Source organism: Chrysemys picta, chromosome 1 (genome assembly GCF_011386835.1).
Source record: "Chrysemys picta bellii isolate R12L10 chromosome 1, ASM1138683v2, whole genome shotgun sequence".
Classification (NCBI taxonomy): Eukaryota; Metazoa; Chordata; order Testudines; family Emydidae; genus Chrysemys; species Chrysemys picta.
Window position 1 is genome coordinate 118,669,017 of NC_088791.1, and position 21,212 is coordinate 118,690,228.

General features: G+C 40.3%; 1 protein-coding gene across 1 annotated transcript in view; it reads left to right on the plus strand.

Moving 5' to 3' along the window:
• Positions 1-21,212, plus strand: part of SLCO1B3 (solute carrier organic anion transporter family member 1B3) — a 44,014-nt gene that overhangs the window by 8,079 nt on the left and 14,723 nt on the right. Inside the window, exons 3-9 of the mRNA XM_024103144.3 lie at positions 2,535-2,676; positions 2,765-2,897; positions 12,638-12,762; positions 13,609-13,755; positions 14,850-14,948; positions 17,349-17,594; positions 19,809-19,973. Coding sequence (XP_023958912.2) covers positions 2,535-2,676; positions 2,765-2,897; positions 12,638-12,762; positions 13,609-13,755; positions 14,850-14,948; positions 17,349-17,594; positions 19,809-19,973 — 1,057 coding nt within the window. The remainder of the gene's footprint in view (positions 1-2,534; positions 2,677-2,764; positions 2,898-12,637; positions 12,763-13,608; positions 13,756-14,849; positions 14,949-17,348; positions 17,595-19,808; positions 19,974-21,212) is intronic.

The following is a 21,212-nucleotide window of genomic DNA, read 5'->3' on the forward strand; positions in this document are numbered from 1 at the left end:
AAAAAATATACAAATCAATAATAATAAATACATAATGTATGGCTCTTTTGTAGAATTTTTCATCTGTAGAGCTCAATGTACTCCACGAAGGAGGTCAGCATCTTTATCCCCATTTTACAGATGTGGAAATTGAAGCACAGGGAGGGATGTGATTTGCCCACAGTCACCCAGCAGAGCAGTGGCAGAGCCGGGAGTTGAACTGGGTCTACTGAGTCCCTGTCCTGATAGGCAAAGTTCAAAAAGTTGGTTTGGCCAAACACTCAAGGTGTCAGGAAAATAATAATATTTAGCTCTTATTCACAGATCTCAAAGCACTTTATAAAGGAAGTAATTATCATTAGCCTCATTTTACAATAGGGGAAACCGAGGCACAGGGAGGTGAAGTGACTTGCCCAAGGTCACCCAGCAGAGTGGTGTAACCAGGAATAGAACCCAGATCTTCTGAGTCCTCATCTGATGCTGTAACCCCTAGACCACACTGACTCACTTAAATTATGTAAAGTCTTGACTAAATAGGGCTGGAAAACTAATGAAAATTTTGCTTTCTTGGTATAATATTTGCTGCTTCTGGTTAAGCGGGAAGTACCATGAAATCAGTATTTCTTGTGGTATTATTATGTGTTTGACTTCTGCTCAGGCTAGGCCCATGGGCCAAATTCATACTTGGTGTAACTCCATTAAAATCAATGGAGCTGCAACCGGGGATGAATTTGATCTGATCAGAGGCCTGTAATAAAATTATAAAAATAAGTGAATCCAACTTTTTCAAATATTCAAAATGGCTTGGTTCACGTTTGGGGCAAAGGTTAGCATATTCCTTATTTGAGCTGAACCCATTTTGCCACCCCTATATATCTCCAATAGTAGTTGGACTGCTCTCAAACTCTCATATCCCTGGGAGTCTCATTGGACCAACTTCACCACTGGCATAAGTAGGCATGGAAGTTAGTGAGTTTGTATCCACTTATCCCAGTGGTGAGTGTGGCACAGAATGTTCTAGAAACTAGAATTTAATAGACACAATAACTTTAATGTTAGGGGTGAGCGCAATTTTTTCAGTTACAATGAGAATCACCTCATCTTCCTATCAGACTTTGGAGTCAATTTTTTGGGGAGATTCAAAACAGTTCTGCTAACTTCTTGCTTGTGTGGCAAGGTTTAAAACAGTTCAATTAACTTTTTTGTTCCTACTTTCGTGCTTATTTGCTTCAGTCAGAACCAGACATAAAACTACTGAAAATAGTGCCCCCCCCCAAAAATCTCAGAATTGTTGGACCCAGTAAATATGAAAATTCTTAGACTAAAGCCTGCTTTTGTGAGATGTTTCAGTCAAATTTCTAGGCAAAACCAGCATCCAACTCCTTTTAAAAACATTTTCTCTTAGGATTTGCTTTGCTTGTCATCTGTTGCAGTAAATAGCATCATAAAGTTCAAAACCCATTTTAATTTGTTCACTTATCTACTGTTAGGTTAAACAAGCTATTTTAACTTTTACCCTGAGGGCAACAGGTTTATTTGTTTGGGATTCAGTAAAAAGCTGTTATGTTGAAATATCTGGATAATATTTAACCACTCCTAGACTGTCTTGTCATCATAAGCATGGTTTTATTTGCAATCATTGCAATACTAAATAGAGTTAGTGTCGAAGCAAAGTGTGTATTCAAATGCTCTTGTTTTAAAAAAAGTCTATAAAAAAGTCAAATACAAACATTTCCTTTGCAAAGGGGTACAACACAAATATCATCCAAATACTTCGAACTTCATCCAAACGGGGATGAGATTGCCAAAGAATCTGTACAAGACCTCCAAAAAGAGGGATATTGTGAAGCTTGTGGCTAAGCCCTATGTTGTAATACCAACACGACTTCTAACCTGGGGATGGACAAACTGACTTAAAAAAAGTAACAACTGAATTGATGCTAAGATTCATTTACAGTTTGAACTCGTTTCAGCAAGTGGCCCCTGACCAGAGCTCTTATTCTTGTTAATTATTTGTATTCTGGTAGCACCTTGAGGCCTCAAGGTTTCTTCTGCACCCAATTGGTCTCAGTGTTGTGGATAGCTTGAAAATTGATGTTAGGTTTCAGTAGGGTAAACTGTCCCTATTGAGCTGGTTGCTGTCTACAGATTCTGTAATCCAGGGCGCTGAGGTTCAGAAGCACAAATTCTATTCTGGGGAGCCTTTGACCAGCAAAGCAAAGGAGGCTGTGCTTTCTGGATGCTGAAGCTGGCAATGCCATACTAAGCACAAACAAAGCTAAGCTTTGGGTTGTCTCGTGCACATGACTTCTGTAGATCACAATGAGACCAGAATGGGAAGAAAACACTTCTGAAAGCCCAGGGGGAGCTTCTTGCAGGATCAAGGCCTCATATTGTGTTAGAAAAATCATATTTTCCCCATTGGAGTTTGATTAGTAAAGTTAATTAAATTAAGATTTAATTCATGCAGATTGTTCTATAGATTTAAGTTCTCTTGGTCTCTGTATTAATTTCTCCTCCCTTACCTCCCATCTTCTGTCTTCATCTTTCTTCAGGTATTTCTCGTTGCTTTGTCATTCAGCTACTTGTGCAAAACATTATCTGGAACAGTTATGAAAAGTTCCATCACTCAGATAGAAAGAAGATTTGATATTCCCTCCTCTGTAGCTGGCTTAATTGATGGAAGTTTTGAGATGGGTAATTGGTATTCCGTAACATACAGTAAATTACTCAGAGCAAATACAATGAACAGCATCTACTAGTAATGTTTTCTTTGCTTTTTTAGGTAATTTGCTGGTGCTGGCATTTGTAAGTTATTTTGGAGCCAAATTTCATAGACCAAAAATCATTGCTTTGGGGTGTTGTATTATGTCAGCTGGAAGTATTTTAACAGCAATGCCTCATTTCTTCATGGGATAGTAAGTATTCACTAAGGCTAATTTAGGTCCACTGGGATTCTATACTACTTTCTCCATTTTGTCAAATGAACACCACTGTATTTTTAAAGTTTGGGATTATCAAAAGGCCTAAGAATAAATTAATATTTCGGGCCGACCTAAATGGAGATCAGAATAAATATACAAGTCAGGCAACTCCACAGATACACTAGCACGCATTAGAACAGGTGGGAATTCCCTTCCCCTGGTCCAAAATATCAACTTTTTTTCAAAAATCAGAACCACCAAAATGTTTCCATTTTCAGCTAGAAATATTTTGGTTTGGTTGGTTTGTAGGCTTTTGAGGGAAAGTAGACGTTTTCTGTAAAAAGCGGACACTTTCCATGTGAATTTATATTCCCTGAAAACCAAAATTTTCCACCAAAAATCAATTTTGATAGAAAATTTTTCATCAGCCCTAGTGCGCATCATGCTGCTTTTCAAGACATTACTATGGCTAACTCTAAGGGAAAAGTCTTAGGAAATTGCTGGGACTATAGAAGGAATGAGATATTGCTCAGTGTGAGGAAGGATGGTAGAGTCTGGCCTTAAACAGGGTTATTGCATGGAAGGTTAAAGTATGATGAATCACAACAATTTCAGTTGAATAATTATATTTTAAAATTATTTCATATGATTTCTGTAACTGGGTATTTTTGTAGTTATGAACAGGACCCTGAGACTCCATTACAAGAAAGCACTTAAGCTTGTGTGAAACTTGAAGCGTGGGAGTAATCCAACGGAAGTCAGTGGAACTACTCCTGTGATTAAAGTGTTTCAGTGCTGTATTGGGGCCTTAATCCAAAAAAGTCGAAAAGATGCATTCTACTCCAAGAGCATGTTTGACTACATTGTCCAACATCTTTAATGTCCAACATGATGGAGTCTCCGCAGCAGCAGTAACTCTAGTTTTCAATAATTGCTCACAGTCATTCGAATGCTGGTAAAATGGAAGAGTAGAGTGTGACAAATATGGGAATTCCCTGAAATATCCTAGGGGAAAGCCTTATTGAATTAAGTTTAAATATCTTTGAGGTCCACTGTATTAAATGCAAAATTTATGTATTATTGTAGTTCAGGATTGTGCATAAATTCTCTAGGGGGGAAGATGTGATATGAGGATCTGGGAGTTCAAAGGATTATACTGAAAATGTGCCAGACAAGAATGGACTTTTGGGACAATAAATGTGAAGTGGATTTCCTGGGGAATACCTAATATTAATGCAAATTCCCTGCCTCTAGTTATGCGAAAAAACAGTCTTTCAAAGCCACATCTTGAGGAGAGTGTCATTGTCTGCTGATTACCTGTTCCTGGAGATGGGCGATCAAAGGCCTGAGCTATATAAAGAAACTGGCTGATCTGTCCAGTCTTGGTTCTGGTTCTGAATCTGAAACAGTTATGAAATGGGGGAAACCTAGTTTGGGGTTTTGAAGCACTGACACTTACCAGAACCCTAGGCTGGAGTGGGGTGTGTGCGTGTGTGACCTCTGCGTGTAGGTTCTTTTATTGTTTGAATGTGTTTTCTCTGTAATTCTTTCACCTTAAGAATAAAGGTGCTTGCTTAGAAAGAGCTGTGTGGTAACTTATAACTATTGGCAATACACTTGCCATAACCTCTGGAGAGAAAGCAAATTGCAGACGCTGGTTTTTTAGAAAGTCTGGCTTGTTGGGGATATCAGTGTAAATCAGGAATCAACAGATCAGCCTCAACACTATGTTCAGGAGGGAGAGAGACGTGGGTTTCAGCCCTAGAGAAGTGATGACTGAGGAGCTGGGAGCCTAGTGTGTGTGTCTTTGGTGGACCAGGAAGGGGGAATACATGTGCACTTACCTGGAAGCTGTGATCTAGGGATTACTCATATAAGGTTCCAAACTTCACCTGTGAAGGTGCCCTGCAGAAATGGGAGTTGAAGAAATCCAGCACTTTAAAGGAGGATTCTAATTAGTAGCTTACGGTATTAGGCCATATATTTGTAAGGGCTGATCCTGCACACCCCTACTTGAGCAAATAGTCATTACTCATACAGTGGCTTCAGTGAGACTTTTCAGGTGAGTGTTTGCAGAACTGGGCCAAAAGTTCTGTTCAGGGTGCTCATACCAATAAAAATCCTCAAGTCTAGTGAAACTAATTTGCCAACAAATGTATCATCTCTTTGTTCAGAGAAGCACTGTTTTGTCTACCCATGACATTGCTTCTAGCAGAAATTTTGATTCAGTGACAAATATACAATGCAACACATTTCTATTCCTATATTCAATACTATAGAATCTTTTATGGGTGTCACAGTTCAAGGCAACCACACCTGTATTCCCCCTCTATGGTCCTCACAAGTTTCCAATTCCCCAGCTGTTACTTCTTTCAGGCAGAGGCATGTGTCTCCCTACCTCATGACTGGAAGATTTTCAGGCTACACACTTCCTGCCTACACTGTGTATCCCCAGCAAAAGAGACAGCCTAAGCAGGTTTCCTTTGCCTTCTCTTCAGAGGCTATAAACAGTGTGATTGCTCACAGTTAAGTTACCACATCGCTCTTCCTAAACAAGCACATTTTATTTTTATTGTAAAAGCATTATAGAGAAAACACATTAAAACAATGAAAGAACTAACATGCATATTGATTAGTTGATCAGAGATCACCCCAACTGTGGCAGGTGAATATTCCTTCAATTCCCACCAAGGGAGTTTTCTGGGGTTACAAGTTCATAACTGCTTTGTCTTGGAACAAGAATCCCCATGAATCTGTCTGTCACTCCTTTCTCCAGTTTGTCTTTGAAGAGACTGTGAATAGATAATCAGCCAGACAATGGGTTTCTCCTCAAGGTACAGGATGATTCAAAAGGATGATTCCTGAGGTGGGTAATTTACATTCCCCTCCTGCCAAGTATTTCCTAGGAAACTCACTCAACTGAAAGTTCAGTCTTGTTTGGCCTATTGAAGCTCATACCACTTCCCAGGTTTACATTAGTCCTGTCTCCCTGTTAAAGAAGTTACACACAATTCCACAATAATACATAAACATTTGCATTCTTTCAGAGTGGTAACCATGTTAGTCTGTATCAGCAAAAAGAATGAGGAGTACTTGTGGCACCTTAGAGACTAACAAATTTATTTGAGCATAAGCTTTTGTGGGCTAAAACCGACTTCATTGGATGCATGCAGTGGAAAACAGCAGGGCCGGCTCCAGGCACCAGCTTAACAAGCAGGTGCTTGAGGCGGCCAAGGGAGAGAGGCGGCACCTGCGGCAATTCGGGGGCTGCAGGTCCCTCACTCCCTCTAGGAGCGAAGGACCTGCTGCTGAACTGCCGCCACAGTTTTTTTGCTTGGGGCGGCAGAAATGCTGGAGCCGGCCCTGACACAGAGAACATGAAAAAACGGGTGTTGCCATACCAACTGTAACGAGAGTAATCAATTAAGGTGGGCTATTATCAGCAGGAGAAAAAAAAACTTTTGTAGTGATAATCAGGATGGCCCATTTCCAACAGTTGACAGGAAGGTGTGAATAACAGTAGGAGGAAAAATAGCATGGGGAAATAGTTTTTACTTTGTGTAATGACCCATCCACTCCCAGTCTTTAGTCAAACCTAATTTAATGGTGTCCAGTTTGCAAATTAATTCCAGTTTCTCGTTGGAGTCTGTTTTTGAAGTTTTTTCGTTGGAATATTGCAATTTTGAGGTCTGTAATTGAGTGACCAGGGAGGTTGAAGTGTTCTCTGACTGGTTTTTGAATGTTATAATTCTCAACGTCTGATTTGTGTCCATTTATTCTTTTGCAAAGAGACTGTCCAGTTTGGCCAATGTACATGGCAGAGGGGCATTGCTGGCACATGATGGCATATATCACATTGGTAGATGTGCAAGTGAATGAGCCTCTGATAGTGTGGCTGATGTGATTAGGTCATAGAATATCAGGGTTGGAAGGGACCTCAGGAGGTCATCTAGTCCAACCCCCTGCTCAAAGCAGGACCAATCCCCAACTAAATCATCCCAGCCAGGGCTTTGTCAAGCCTGACCTTAAAAACCTCTAAGGAAGGAGATTCTACCACCTCCCTAGGTAACCCATTCCAGTGCTTCACCACCCTCCTAGTGAAAAAGTTTTTCCTAATATCCACCCTAAACCTCCCTCACTGCAACTTGAGATCATTACTCCTTGTTCTGTCATCTGGTACCACTGAGAACAGACTAGCGCCATACTCTCTGGAACCCCCTTTCAGGTAATTGAAAGCAGCTATCAAATCCCGCCTCATTCTTCTCTTCTACAGACTAAACAATCCCAGTTCCCTCAACCTCTCCCCATAAGTCATGTGCTCCAGCCCCCTTATCATTTTTGTTGCCCTCTGCTGGACTCTTTCCAATTTATCCACATCCTTCTTGTAGTGTGGGGCCCAAAACTGGACACAGTACTCCAGATGAGGCCTCACCAATGTCGAATAGAGGGGAATGATCACGTCCCTCGATCTGCTGGCAATGCCCCTACTTATACATCCCAAAATGCCGTTACCCTTCTTGGCAACAAGGGCACACTGTTGACTCATATCCAGCTTCTCGTCCACTGTAACCCCTAGGTCCTTTTCTGCAGAACTGCTGCCTAGCCATTCGGTCCCTAGTCTGTAGCAGTGCATGGGATTCTTCCGTCCTAAGTGCAGGACTCTGCACTTGTCCTTGTTGAACTTCATCAGATTTATTTTGGCCCAATCCTCTAATTTGTCTAGGTCCCTTTGTATCCTATCCCTACCCTCCAACGTATCTACCACTCCTCCCAGTTTAGTGTCATCTGCAAACTTGCTGAGGGTGCAGTCCACACCATCCTCCAGATCATTAATGATGATATTGAACAAAACCGGCCCCAGGACCAACCTTTGGGGCACTCTGCTTGATACTGCTGCGAGCTAGACATGGAGCCATTGATCACTACCCGTCGAGCCTGACAATCTAGCCAGCTTTTTATCCACCTTATAGTCCTATGATAGTGTCCCCTGAATAGATATGTGGGCAGAGTTGGCAACGGGCTTTGTTGCAGGGATAGGTTCCTGGGTTAATGTTTTTGTTGTGTGGTGTGTGGTTGCTGGTGTGTATTTGCTTCAGGTTGGGGGGCAGTCTGTAAGCGAGGACTGGCCTGTCTCTCAAGATTTGTGAGAGTGGGGGATTGTCCTTCAGGATAGGTTGTAGATCCTTGATGATGCGCTGGAGAGGTTTTAGTTGGGGGCTGAAGGTGGCGGCTAGTGGCGTTCTGTTACTTTCTTTGTTGGGCCTGTCCTGTAGTAGGTGGCTTCTGGGTACTCTTCTGGCTCTGTCAATCTGTTTCTTCACTTCAGCAGGTGGGTATTATAGTTGTAAGAATGCTTGATAGAGATCTTGTAGGTGTCTGAGGAGTTGGAGCAAATGCGGTTGTATCTTAGAACTTGGTTGTAGACAATGTTAAAAAACACATTAAGAAAAACAGTAAAATTAAGAAACACAGTAAAAGAACTAAAAAAGAGCCACCGTGGCTTAACAAACATGTAAAAGAAGCAGTGAGAGATAAAAAGACTTCCTTTAAAAAGTGGAAGTCAAATCCTAGTGAGGCAAATGGAAAGGAGCATAAAAACTGCCAAATTAAGTGCAAGAATGTAATAAGAAAAGCCAGAGAGGAGTTTGAAGAACGGCTAGCCAAAAACTCCAAAGGTAATAACAAAATGTTTTTAAAGTACATCAGAAGCAGGAAGCCTGCTAAACAACCAGTGGGGCCCCTTGATGATCGAGATACAAAAGGAGCGCTTAAAGACGATAAGTCATTGCGGAGAAACGAAATGGATTCTTTGCTTCAGTCTTCACGGCTGAGGATGTTAGGGAGATTCCCAAACCTGAGCCGGCTTTTGTAGGTAACAAATCTGAGGAACTGTCACAGATTGAAGTGTCACTAGAGGAGGTTTTGGAATTAATTGATAAACTTAACAGTAACAAGTCACCGGGACCAGATGGCATTCACCCAAGAGTTCTGAAAGAACTCAAATGTGAAGTTGCGGAACTATTAACTAAGGTTTGTAACCTGTCCTTTAAATCGGCTTCTGTACCCAATGACTGGAAGTTAGCTAATGTAGCGCCAATATTTAAAAAGGGCTCTAGAGGTGATCCCGGCAATTACAGACCGGTAAGTCTAACGTCGGTACCGGGCAAATTAGTCGAAACAATAGTTAAGAATAAAATTATCAGACACAGAGAAAAACATAAACTGTTGAGCAATAGTCAACATGGTTTCTGTAAAGGGAAATCATGTCTTACTAATCTATTAGAGTTCTTTGAAGGGGTCAACAAACTTGTGGACAAGAGGGATCCAGTGGACATAGTGTACTTAGATTTCCAGAAAGCCTTTGACAAGGTCTCTCACCAAAGGCTCTTACGTAAATTAAGCTGTCTTGGGATAAAAGGGAAGGTCTTTTCATGGATTGAGAACCGGTTAAAAGACAGGGAACAAAGGGTAGGAATTAATGGTAAATTCTCAGAATGGAGAGGGGTAACTAGTGGTGTTCCCCAAGGGTCAGTCCTCGGACCAATCCTATTCAACTTATTCATAAATGATTTGGAGAAAGGGGTAAACAGTGAGGTGGCAAAGTTTGCAGATGATACTAAACTGCTCAAGATAGTTAAGACCAAAGCAGACTGTGAAGAACTTCAAAAAGATCTCACAAAACTAAGTGATTGGGCAACAAAATGGCAAATGAAATTAATGTGGAGAAATGTAAAGTAATGCACATTGGAAAAAATAACCCCAACTATACATACAATATGATGGGGGCTAATTTAGCTACAACAAGTCAGGAAAAAGATCTTGGAGTCATTGTGGATAGTTCTCTGAAGATGTCCACGCAATGTGCAGAGGCGGTCAAAAAAGCAAACAGGATGTTAGGAATCATTAAAAAGGGGATAGAGAATAAGACTGAGAATATATTATTGCCCTTATATAAATCGATGGTACGCCCACATCTCGAATACTGCGTACAGATGTGGTCTCCTCATCTCAAAAAAGATATACTGGCACTAGAAAAGGTTCAGAAAAGGGCAACTAAAATGATTAGGGGTTTGGAACGGGTTCCATATGAGGACAGATTAAAGAGGCTAGGACTCTTCAGCTTGGAAAAGAGGAGACTAAGGGGGGGATATGATAGAGGTATATAAAATCATGAGTGATGTGGAGAAAGTGGATAAGGAAAAGTTATTTACTTATTCCCATAATACAAGAACTAGGGGTCACCAAATGAAATGAATAGGCAGCAGGTTTAAAACAAATAAAAGGAAGTTCTTCTTCACGCAGTGCACAGTCAACTCGTGGAACTCCTTACCTGAGGAGGTTGTGAAGGTTAGGACAATAACAGCGTTTAAAAGAGAACTGGATAAATTCATGGTGGTTAAGTCCATTAATGGCTATTAGCCAGGATGGATAAGGAATGGTGTCCCTAGCCTCTGTTTGTCAGAGGGTGGAGATGGATGGCAGGAGAGAGATCACTTGCTCATTACCTGTTAGGTTCTCTCCCTCTGGGGCACCTGGCATCGGCCACTGTCGGTAGACAGGCTACTGGGCTGGATGCACCTTTGGTCGGACCAGGTACAGCTGTTCTTATTTTCTAATGGATCGTCTGGTGTGGTCTGGATGAAAGCTGGAGGCATGTAGATAAGTATAGCGGTCAGTAGGTTTCCAGTATAGGCTGGTGTTTTTGTGACCGTTGCTTATTGTGTGGACTGGTCCAGGCTGAGATTGATGGTGGGATGGAAATTTTGAAATCATGGTGGAATTCCTCAAGGGCTTCTTTTCCATGGGTCCAGATGATGAAGATGTCATCAATGTAGCACAAGTAGAGTAGGGGCTCCAACGAGAAACTGCAGAATTGGAATTAATTTGCAAACTGGACACCATTAAATTAGGCTTGAATAAAGACTGGGAGTGGATGGGTCATTACACAAAGTAAAAACTATTTGCCCATGTTAATTTTTCCCCCTACTGTTACTCACACCTTCCTGTCTACTGCTGGAAATGGGCCATCCTGATTATCACTACAAAAGTTTTTTTTTCTCCTGCTGATAATAGCCCACCTTAATTAATTACTCTCATAACAAGTGGTATGGCAACACCCATTTTTTCATGTTCTCTGTGTATATATATCTTCCTACTGTATTTTCCACTGCATGCATCCGATGAAGTGGGTTTTAGCCCATGAAAGCTTATGCTCAAGGTGTGACAAGTACTCCTCATTCTATTTGCATTCTTAATACAGTGAACTCCTAAAATACTTAAACTTACTTCAATAAGGTTTAACTTAATTCAGTAAGGTTTGTCCACGATATTGCACGAAATTGCCATATCTGTCACAACAAGTTAATGTTGAAGGATTAAACAAAGACTGTGAATGGCTTTCCAACTACAGAAGCAGTTTCTCCTCCCTTGGTGTTCACACCTCAACTGCTAGCAGAGCACCTCACCCTCCCTGATTGAACTAACCTCGTTATCTCCATACTGATTTATACCTGCCTCTGGAGATTTCCATTACTTGCATCTGAAGAAGTGAGGTTCTTACCCATGAAAGCTTATGCTCCCAATACTTCTGTTAGTCTTAAAGGTGCCACAGGACCCTCTGTTGCTTTTTACAGATTCCGACTAACACGGCTACCCCTCTGATACTTAATAAGTTAATAATTATAAAAAGAAAACTAAAGAATTATGTTCAGCAGAATGTCTTTCTAACTCTTCTGCTGTTTTGCAGTAGCATCAAGCTTGTCATTTCTATTACTTAATTCAAAGAGACTATAGGACCGTAGTTACAAGAAATAACTAAGGGCTTGTCTATATGGAGAATTAGTTCATGACAAACTGGGTGTAAATCTACAGCGCTGTAGCATACCATGCAATAACTCACTATGTGGACCCTTCTACTGTACACTAAAAGTTCTGTAGTACGCTTTGACATACTGCTGTTTGCACAATGGAACTTTCAGTGCACAGTAGCAAGGTCCATATTGCCGGTTAGCGTGTGACAGGCTAGAGGACTGTAGATTTACATTCCAGCTTATCATGCACTAACTCTCCATATAGACATATCCTAAGAGTGGGATTTTCAAAGGAGCCTGAGTTAAATGTCCACATTTATTATTGCAGAGTGGTAGCTATGTTAGTCTGTATCAGCAAAAATAACTATGAGTATTTGTGGCACCTTAGAGATTAACAAATTTATTTGAGCATAAGCTTTCATGGGCTAAAACCCACTTCATCGGATGCATGCAGTGGAAAATAAATACAGTAGGAAGATATATATACAATATCTACTGTATTTTCCACTGCATGCATCTGATGAAGTGGGTTTTAGCCCATGAAAGCTTATGCTCAAATAAATTTGTTAGTCTCTTAGGTGCCACAAGTACGCCTCGTTCTTTTCACATTTCTTATATTTCTTTTAAGTTCCCCGTTTAAAATGTTATATCTGTCATATAGTCACTTTTGATATCTTCTTGCTCATTTTTTTCTCATTTCTTCCTCCTCCCTTTTTTTTTTACTTAAATGATCCTCCTTTTTACTGTTAAATTAACACTTTGGAAAAAATAAATTGAATGCGGTCCACAGACAGTTAGATGCCCATTCTCTCTATTCACCAAAACAGCAGGCACAAAATTCCCCCTGTACTGAGATAAAATATACCCCTGTATTTCTTCAATTGCCCAGAAACATCACTACTAAATATAATGTTGTGTGTTCAGTTATAAGTATGAAACAGCATCGCATGCAGTGTTGTCTGTCAACTCAACTTCAAGTCTCTCTCCCTGCTCAGTGGATCAAAATGTAACTGGTATCAGTGAAACCTTATCAGAACTTTCAGATTCAGGTAAGAAATTGTAACTGAAAATACATCTAAATGTGACAATTTTGACCTACTTATAAATCAGTCTTCACACAAGAGGGCAATTCATCCCAGTGTGGAGGGCCAGTACAATTCTAAACCCCATTTAAGCCGTAACTTATTTGGCGGGTGTTAGTGACACTTCAGTGATACAGCAGCCTTGAAAATCTCACTCAGAGCAAGCACATCTACCAATTCAGAAGTATCTGAACTACTGGGGCCCAGTTTCTCCCACCCTTCTGGATACAAGTATCTCACATTGACATTAAAGGAATTTCTCATATACTGTAATTTGTGAGGAGAATTGATTCCCAAAGGAAATTTAAGAACCCAACCTGTGTTAGAGTTAACTGGAAATTAACTGGCATTTCTGTGATCTTCATATACCTCACTACCAGTTTAGAATATACCTATAGAGCATCTGTAGCTGTATGCTGCATGGGAGGAGAAAAAGGACTCTAGGACCCATGAGCCAACTGCTAGCCTGGATCAGGGGACATAGTTGAAGGTGTAAATGAAATGTCATAGAGTATGTCTATTACAATGTCAATCTGTTGTTTTTTTTTCTCTAGATATTCTTCCCTAACAATACAGACCATTATCCTTGCATTACTATCTTTTGTAGACAAGCATGTGACTGATAGCAGGAAGTGTTGTTAAAGGGAGGACTGATGATTTGGGGGTTAATGAGTTTGGTAACCTAGATAGAGTCTAAATCTTATGTAAGGAAAAACAATTGAGCAAGATGAAAGAGAGAGAGTTAAATGGAGTTATAGCCAGGCTCATGGTTTATTGTTCTACTGTAAGGATAGTAATTACTGTTATTTACAGATTGTGTAAAGGCAGCAGCATCATATATGTGGATATACGTCCTATTGGGCAACTTGTTACGTGGAGTTGGGGAATCGCCAATAACACCGCTAGGAATTTCTTACCTTGATGATTTTGCTAAAGAAGAAGATGCTCCTTTATACATAGGTAATCTTAAGAGAATGAAAAGGCTGGTTATGAAGAAACAGTGACAGGATCAAAGTTTGCTTTAGCTTTAAAAGTAGATCGTCTTCCTCTAAAGAGTCCTATTTTTTTTTTAAACTCTCTCCATTAAAACCAGGCAAAAATCTTTTGACAAAGCTTTTTTTTCTCTCTGATAAATGCAGATTTGCATCCACTGAAACATTTTGTGAATTTGTATTGAATTTGCCAAATTGTTTTGGTCAAATAAAATAACAAACAACCTCCCCTCCCTCAAAAAACCACAGAAACACAAATTAGAAAATCAGAAAAAGTCAAAATATTTGGATGTTCCTTTTTCTAAATGAAACATGTTAGCTTTTCAATTTGAAATTACTTTTCATTTCAAAATTGTATTCACTTTTATTAACAGCTTTTTATAAAGGCAAACCCCCCCACCCCAATAATGAACATTTTTTTCTAGTTTGAACAATACATTTCATTTGACCGGAAATGAAATTTTGGTGACTTTTTCAGAGTGCTGAAAAAGTAAAAAAAAATCATTTTGGGTTGTCTCAATTTTCTTTTCTTTTTTTGGTTTGATCACCTAACCAAAGAATTAGTTACCCTCACAGGTCTACTCTCCATTTTGACTGTGATTTACAGAGGAGCCTATGTAAGTTAGGTGCCTAAGTCCTTAGATTCTTTTGAAAAATGGTAGCCTTCATTTCTAGTCAATTGCTGCCTTCAAAAGAAAATGACAAGGTTGTATAAATTTCCATGTAATGTTTTTGTCTTAATCCACCGAGTCCTGGTTCATTCTACCTGCACTGAGATTTGAACTTGAGTTTTATGTGAATGGAGTTAATTTGGCTCTTGTAGTCTTGAATGGCTACTAAACAAATTTAAATAAATAAATAAATGATACATTAATACTGCCTAAGGTGATCTTTTTCACCAAAAAGGAGAAGAATAAAAAACCTATCTCACATGGCAGGATGCTAGTCTTTGCACTTCCTGGAATACCGTGGTTCTAGGAGAGGAATAAGAAAAAATAGGTGGAAAACATGTAGGGCCACATGTCTGTAAATTTACCAGTGTCTACTTCATTATATTTTCAGCATGTTTGCACACAATAGCAATGATCGGGCCAATAATTGGCTACCTGTTGGGATCACTGTGTGCCAGCTTGTATGTGGATATTGGATTTGTGGATCTAGGTAAGGAAAAATGGAGAGCCAATTATATTAAACTGTTGTATAATATCAATATGGCCAGTCCTTTATATCAGGATATGCCAAATATTTTCATGCCTTTTAGTAAATAATAAATGTGTTTGTTTCAAGGTGAGGTAAGAACAAAGTGTTTTCCCTGAAAAAATAATTTTAAAAGTTGTAGGTATGGGATATATTTTAGGCCCAATTCAGGAAAGCACTTCAGCATGGGCTTAAATCCATGCCTATTCAGTAAAGCATTTAAACGTGCTTAAATTTAAGTATGTGTTTACGCACCCTCACTGAATGCTTTGCTGAGTCATGTCCTTACTGATGGGGTTTGGCTAGCATATCAATTTTTCATTTTAGGTGGTTAATTTCAAATGTTGGCTGAGCATATAAGATGTTAATTGTTTAATATTACTCTCTATTACTGACTTCAAATTTTACTACGGGTCAAACAAAAAAGAAAATATACTAGGTGATGTTTTCGAAGGGGCTTCTATTGGGTGTCCATCGGTGTGCATTCAAATTTTCACACACAGACGCATGTGTGCCCACTCTTTTCCATTGCAAACATCTGTGCATGTGTAATATAAATAAATAGTGATAATAAAGGCATTTGAAATGTAACACCCATTGGTGATCTTGAAATAGCTTAATATCAGAGCATATGCTTGCAGGATGAGACTTTTACAGTGCCCCCATATAGGTGTTTGCTTATTTTGCTTTTTAAGGCCCTGATCCCAACAAAATTTTGATCAAATAGGCCATGGTCACTAGGTTAACTACAGCTAGGACTGCTCCTGGTCTCCTAGAGTGCAATCTCTCAGGTGATGGGCCTCATTACCTCCACTTCTTTTGGGGATGGAATCATGCAATTCTCTCACTATGAGACCTGGCCTTCAGCTGCAGTCCCTTTTGGACGAATCATGATTTCTTAGCAGGTTCAACTGGGGTTTTGGACCCTCGTACACACTTTCCTTCAGGAGCTTCGACAAGTGGTTATTACACTGACCAAGCAGGTTTCTTAAAGCAAAGCATTGTTGATTCAGAACCATGGCATTCAGAGAAACAATAAATAGTCTATATACAGCTATACCTTACCTAAGCTAAACTAAGGCAGGCCTTGCTTATCCAGGCACCCCCACATTTGCTTTGGAAGTTGAGATAAGCTAGGAGACCCATCAATCCGTCTCTTACTGTCTTATCAGAGGCTGTCCTTTTATCAGTGACAAAGCTCTCTGTTTAGATATCCTGCCTGAATTTCCCTACCCTGTCAAGACACACGTGGAATTACCAGCCAGGCAGTACCCTTAGCAAGGTAGACGTAAAACCTAATAGAAATTGACAACTCTATTGTATTTGTGTACCAGCAGTAGGGCTTCTTTGAAGCCATTGTCTGTTCCTCAGTCCAGTGTACCCAGCTCTTGCATGACTTAACTCTTTGGTAGTCACATAGCAAACAATAGATAAACAATCCAGCAAATAAATGGACATATGATATTCATAAAAATACTGCAGGCAGCTCCCACATTCTCTATAATACGGACTTAAGTATGTGACAAATCTCACTGAAGCCAATGAGACTCCTCATGCGCTTAAAGTTAAGCACATGATTAAGTGTTTTGCTGGAAGGTCCTATAAGAAAAAAGGTTATAAGTAAAAAGTACTGTGTCCTAGCAGATCTAGGGTGTGTGTGGGACTCTGCTTGAAACCTATTTCAGATTCCCATGTTCTCAAAAGTACCATAAATTCTGCGGCATGTAGCCTTGAATCATACAAGTCAGCAAATGTGTGAAGGCAAGTGAAAAACAACACCAACCAGGATAGTCATCTGTACAGATAGTCATCTGTAACCTATTATTTAAATCAGCTTCTGTACCAAATGACTGGAGGATAGCTAATGTGACGCCAATTTTTAAAAAGAGCTCCAGAGGTAACCCTGGCAATTACAGGCCAGTAAGCCTCACTTCAGTACCGGAAAAATTGGTACTGATTCATGGAAGATAGGTCCATCAATGGCTATTATCCAGGATGGGCAGGAATGGTGTCCCTAGCCTCTGCTTGCCAGAAGCTGGGATTGGGTGACAGGTCATAGATCACTTGATGATAACCTGTCTGTTCATTCCCTTTGGGGAACCTGCCATTGGCCACTGTCAGAGGACAGGATACTGGGCTTGATGGACCTTTGGTCTGACCCAGTGTGGCCGTTCTTATGTTCTTATATTATATGACTGCTGGTGCCCTGCTTGCTCTATGTCATCTTTCAATATAGCTCACTAAATATTGAAAATACTGAGTTTCCTTCCAGTGTATAATGTAGATTTCCCAGCAATTACAGGGGGGTGTCTCTTTTTTTCTTCATTAATTCATGAATTCATTTTTTTTCTCATTTTATTCTAGGTAGCATAACCATAACTCCAAAAGACTCACGGTGGGTAGGTGCTTGGTGGCTTGGTTTTATTGTAGCTGGAATAACTAATCTCATTGCTGCCATACCATTCTGTTTCCTGCCAAAGAGTCTCAAAAAGCAGGAGGAAGAGAATAATGACAACATTTCATCTGATCTTTCCAAAATTAAAGGACACCAGAGCAGGCATCACGAATCTGAAAATCATCAGCCAGTGAAGTGGTCAGTAACTTCAGAAGGCAAGTGTTTCATATGTTCTGCCAAACTGGAAACCTTACCAGTACAATGTAACACAGGAATGCCCCCCCTACCCCAGTTATTTGAAGTCATTGGGTTTCTGGGTGGCCATGAAGGTTGACCTGCATTGGGTCAATTACATAATCAGGACCTACATTTAAAAGTTTGCACTAGAAACAAACTGGAACTGAGGAAAAATGAGTGGCCAAAATTAACTAAAATCTGTGTTAAAATTAGTGGTGGGTAAGCCTAAAAAAATCAGAAGGTTATTTTCCCAGCAAGTCATACTGTATTATTTTCATGATCATCACAGATTTAATGGAAAATGTGAAATCAACTGTCTGCAATGAAAAATACAGAAAGCCTGATTTTCCATTCTGGCTGAATTGTGCTCAATGCAGGAATGTGGGAGGGTAGAGGCAAGAAAAAAGATGACATTGTGTATTCTGTTCTTCTATTCTGGTTCAGTTCTGTAGTCTTTTATTTTATTTAAAGTGAATTTAGTAGTGTTGTATTACACCATTGTGGATTTGACTCTGGTGGCTAGAGTTGCACGTGCAACAGAGTGAACGTTACCTCTGCTACTTGCTTCAGATTTAGAGTGTCTAGGAACACGTAAAGACCACGGTTAGTGACCACACGCACATTTACACATACGTGGTCTAGTCTCTTTTACAAGTTTTGTTAAAGTTACAATTAAAGTTATGATTACCTAAGCATATAAAAAATTCTATAAAGATCTATGCACAAGTTAAAAATATCGTTATACTCACACATCCTTAATGATATTCTTAAGGTCTGATGGCTGCCTTGCCAATTGATCATCAGTAGAGGGATGGTTCCTAATGGAGTTTCCCATAGGGAACTCAGTTTTCCTAATCTGGGCACCCTCTTTTTATAATGTGATTCTGACTATACCTCATTAGCATTTATGCACGTAGTGCACCCTGCGGTTAGAGCATGTGTTAGAAAAATGTGACTACCGGATATCTTGTAAGCAAAAACTTATTCTGTTAATTTTTCACAATATCACCCATTGGTATATCTTTTCCTGTAATTTAGTGGGGGGGATAGGGTCATTCTTTGGTCACTTACTTATGTCAAGCATTTCTTAAGTTTATGGCCTAGTATGGCTAAGTTAAAATCTTACAGTCCTTAGCCTGTAGGCCTTGTGTTTCAGCCCTACCTACTTAGATACCTACTATGTAATTATCCCTTCTAACTACTGATCTATTTTATACTTCTATAATCCTACAATTTAACTCTGTTTTGCATACAATGATTTTATATGACAGGGGTGGCCAACCCGTGGCTCTGGAGCCACATGCGGCTCTTCAGAAGTTAATATGCGGCTCCTTGTATAGGCATCGACTCCGGGGCTGGAGCCACAGATGCCAACTTTCCAATGTGTCGAGAGGTGCTCACTGCTCAACCTCTGGCTCTGCCACAGGCCCTGTTCCCACTCCACCCCTTCCTTCCCCCTCCCCTGAGCCTGCTGTTCCCTCACTTCTCCCCCTTTCCCCCAGAGCCTCCTGCATGCCACGAAACAGCTGATCAGGAGGGAAGGGGAGGCGCTGATCGGCAGGGCTGCCAGTGGGCAGGAAGTGCTGGGAGCGGGTAGAGGGGAGCTGATGGGGGACTGCTGACTTATTACTGTGGCTCTTTGGCAATGTACATTGGTAAATTCTGGCTCCTTCTCAGGCTCAGGTTGGCCACCCCGATATATGACATAACATGTTAGTTAATCATAACATCACACAATAAATGAACAATAAACTAAAATCATTGGCTACAGGTTCCAATGTAAGACATGACACAAGATACAGAGGAACCATGGTGAAATCACTTAGGCCTGGATCCTGCAGTGAGATTCATGTGAGCAGACAGTCCCTTTGGCCTGTGTGCTGCCCCACTGACTTCAATTTCCCCAGGGACCTTCTGTGTAGATCTCACTGGTGGACTGAGGCCTCAGTTGGCATGTCTCCACTGAAGTTTCTAGGATTACCATTTCTGAGGATTCTACTGTAATTTCACAGCCTGTATTCTAATTGATGACCAGATTCTGCCCTCAGATACTCACCTGCAAATCCTACTGAAGCCAGTGGGATAAGCACATAGGTGTCTGAGGGCAGGATCTGGTTCTGAATCTCACTGATTATTTACTAATAATTATGCCAAGCATTTTTAAAAATAAAATTGTATATTGTTTCTTTCAGGTTTCTTTAGCTCTCTGAAAAGAGTATTGAGTAATAGAATTTACGTAACATTTTTGTGTTGTTCACTGTTACAATTCAGTGGCTTTGTTGGTTTCTTGACTTACAAACCAAAATACATGGAACAACAGTATGGTCAGTCCACATCTAAGTCTAACTTTTTAACAGGTGAGTGTTACAGTGCTTGGGAAAGTATTTTGATATGCATTTTATTGAGCATGGTGAGATTTTTAAAGGGAATTAGAGTCCCCTTCTGTGATGGAATTATACAAAGTCACCATAGAGCTTGAGTCTGTGGTGGACAGTTAGGGTGACTGTAATGTGTCTCTCTTTGTTTCCTTTTCATGAGCCAAAATTGTAATAGATGGCTGCCAGGATAAATTTGCATGAAGCTTTGAAGATATAGAATTGCTAAGGACTCTATTGTGGCTTTGTCATGAGCAACTTTGGAGCAGACACACCAGGTGGCAGATCGTGAGACATAATCTCAGAGTATTACAGCCTATGTCTATACTTGTGTGCATATCCGAGTACTGGTTTATGTTCATACCATGTTCATACTTGTGTATGTTTCCCATATACATATACACATGCATGCTGTGCTGGACACTAGTACAAAGCTGTGCACACACGTATACCTGTGTCCACACTATCGCTGTAGATACTTAATGTTAGCACTTAATGTTTCAGGAACAGTATTCCAGGATTCTGTGCATCACAGGAAGACACTCTAGGAACTGCTTTGCTGTGTTTTGTTGGTACGGTCTTCTGCTTTCACACATTTGCCTATGGCACTTCCTGATCACGTTGCCCTTCACAGTTATTCCCTACAAAACTGGAAAACATGGAGTAAATGGATGATTATCTGGTTCTGCTTCTGCTCCTTATTGTGGATCAATGGGTATGCAGTGGAGTATGCACTCTGTGAGATGTTGGATGGAATCTGGCCAGCATTTTCTGACACATGGAAGATGGCTGACTTTGAGGGTTAATGACAATTCATTCAGCTCACATGGTACAGATATGATGAATGCCAGTGTAGTCCTGGTATGCCCTTTAGTTGACCGTCACTTCTGATGCAGGAGAACTAGCACAGTGTGCTGAGATCATATTGTTTTGGAAACCTGGGATGACCAGTAGTGGCTTCAAAACTTCTGAATGAAGAAACAGACCTTCATTGAACTGTGTGAAGAGCTTGCAAAACCCTTCCAGCACACTCCATTCAAGGAAGCCATACCGATTCAGAAGTGGGTTGTTATTGCCCTGCGGAAGCTGGCAACACCAAAAAGCTATAGGTCTGTTGCAAACCACTCTGGGTTTGGAAAGTCCACTGTCAAGGTTGTCGCTGTGCAGATTTGTGAGGCAATTAATTTACCCAGGGGTTGCCATAAGAAAAGTTCCAAAAAT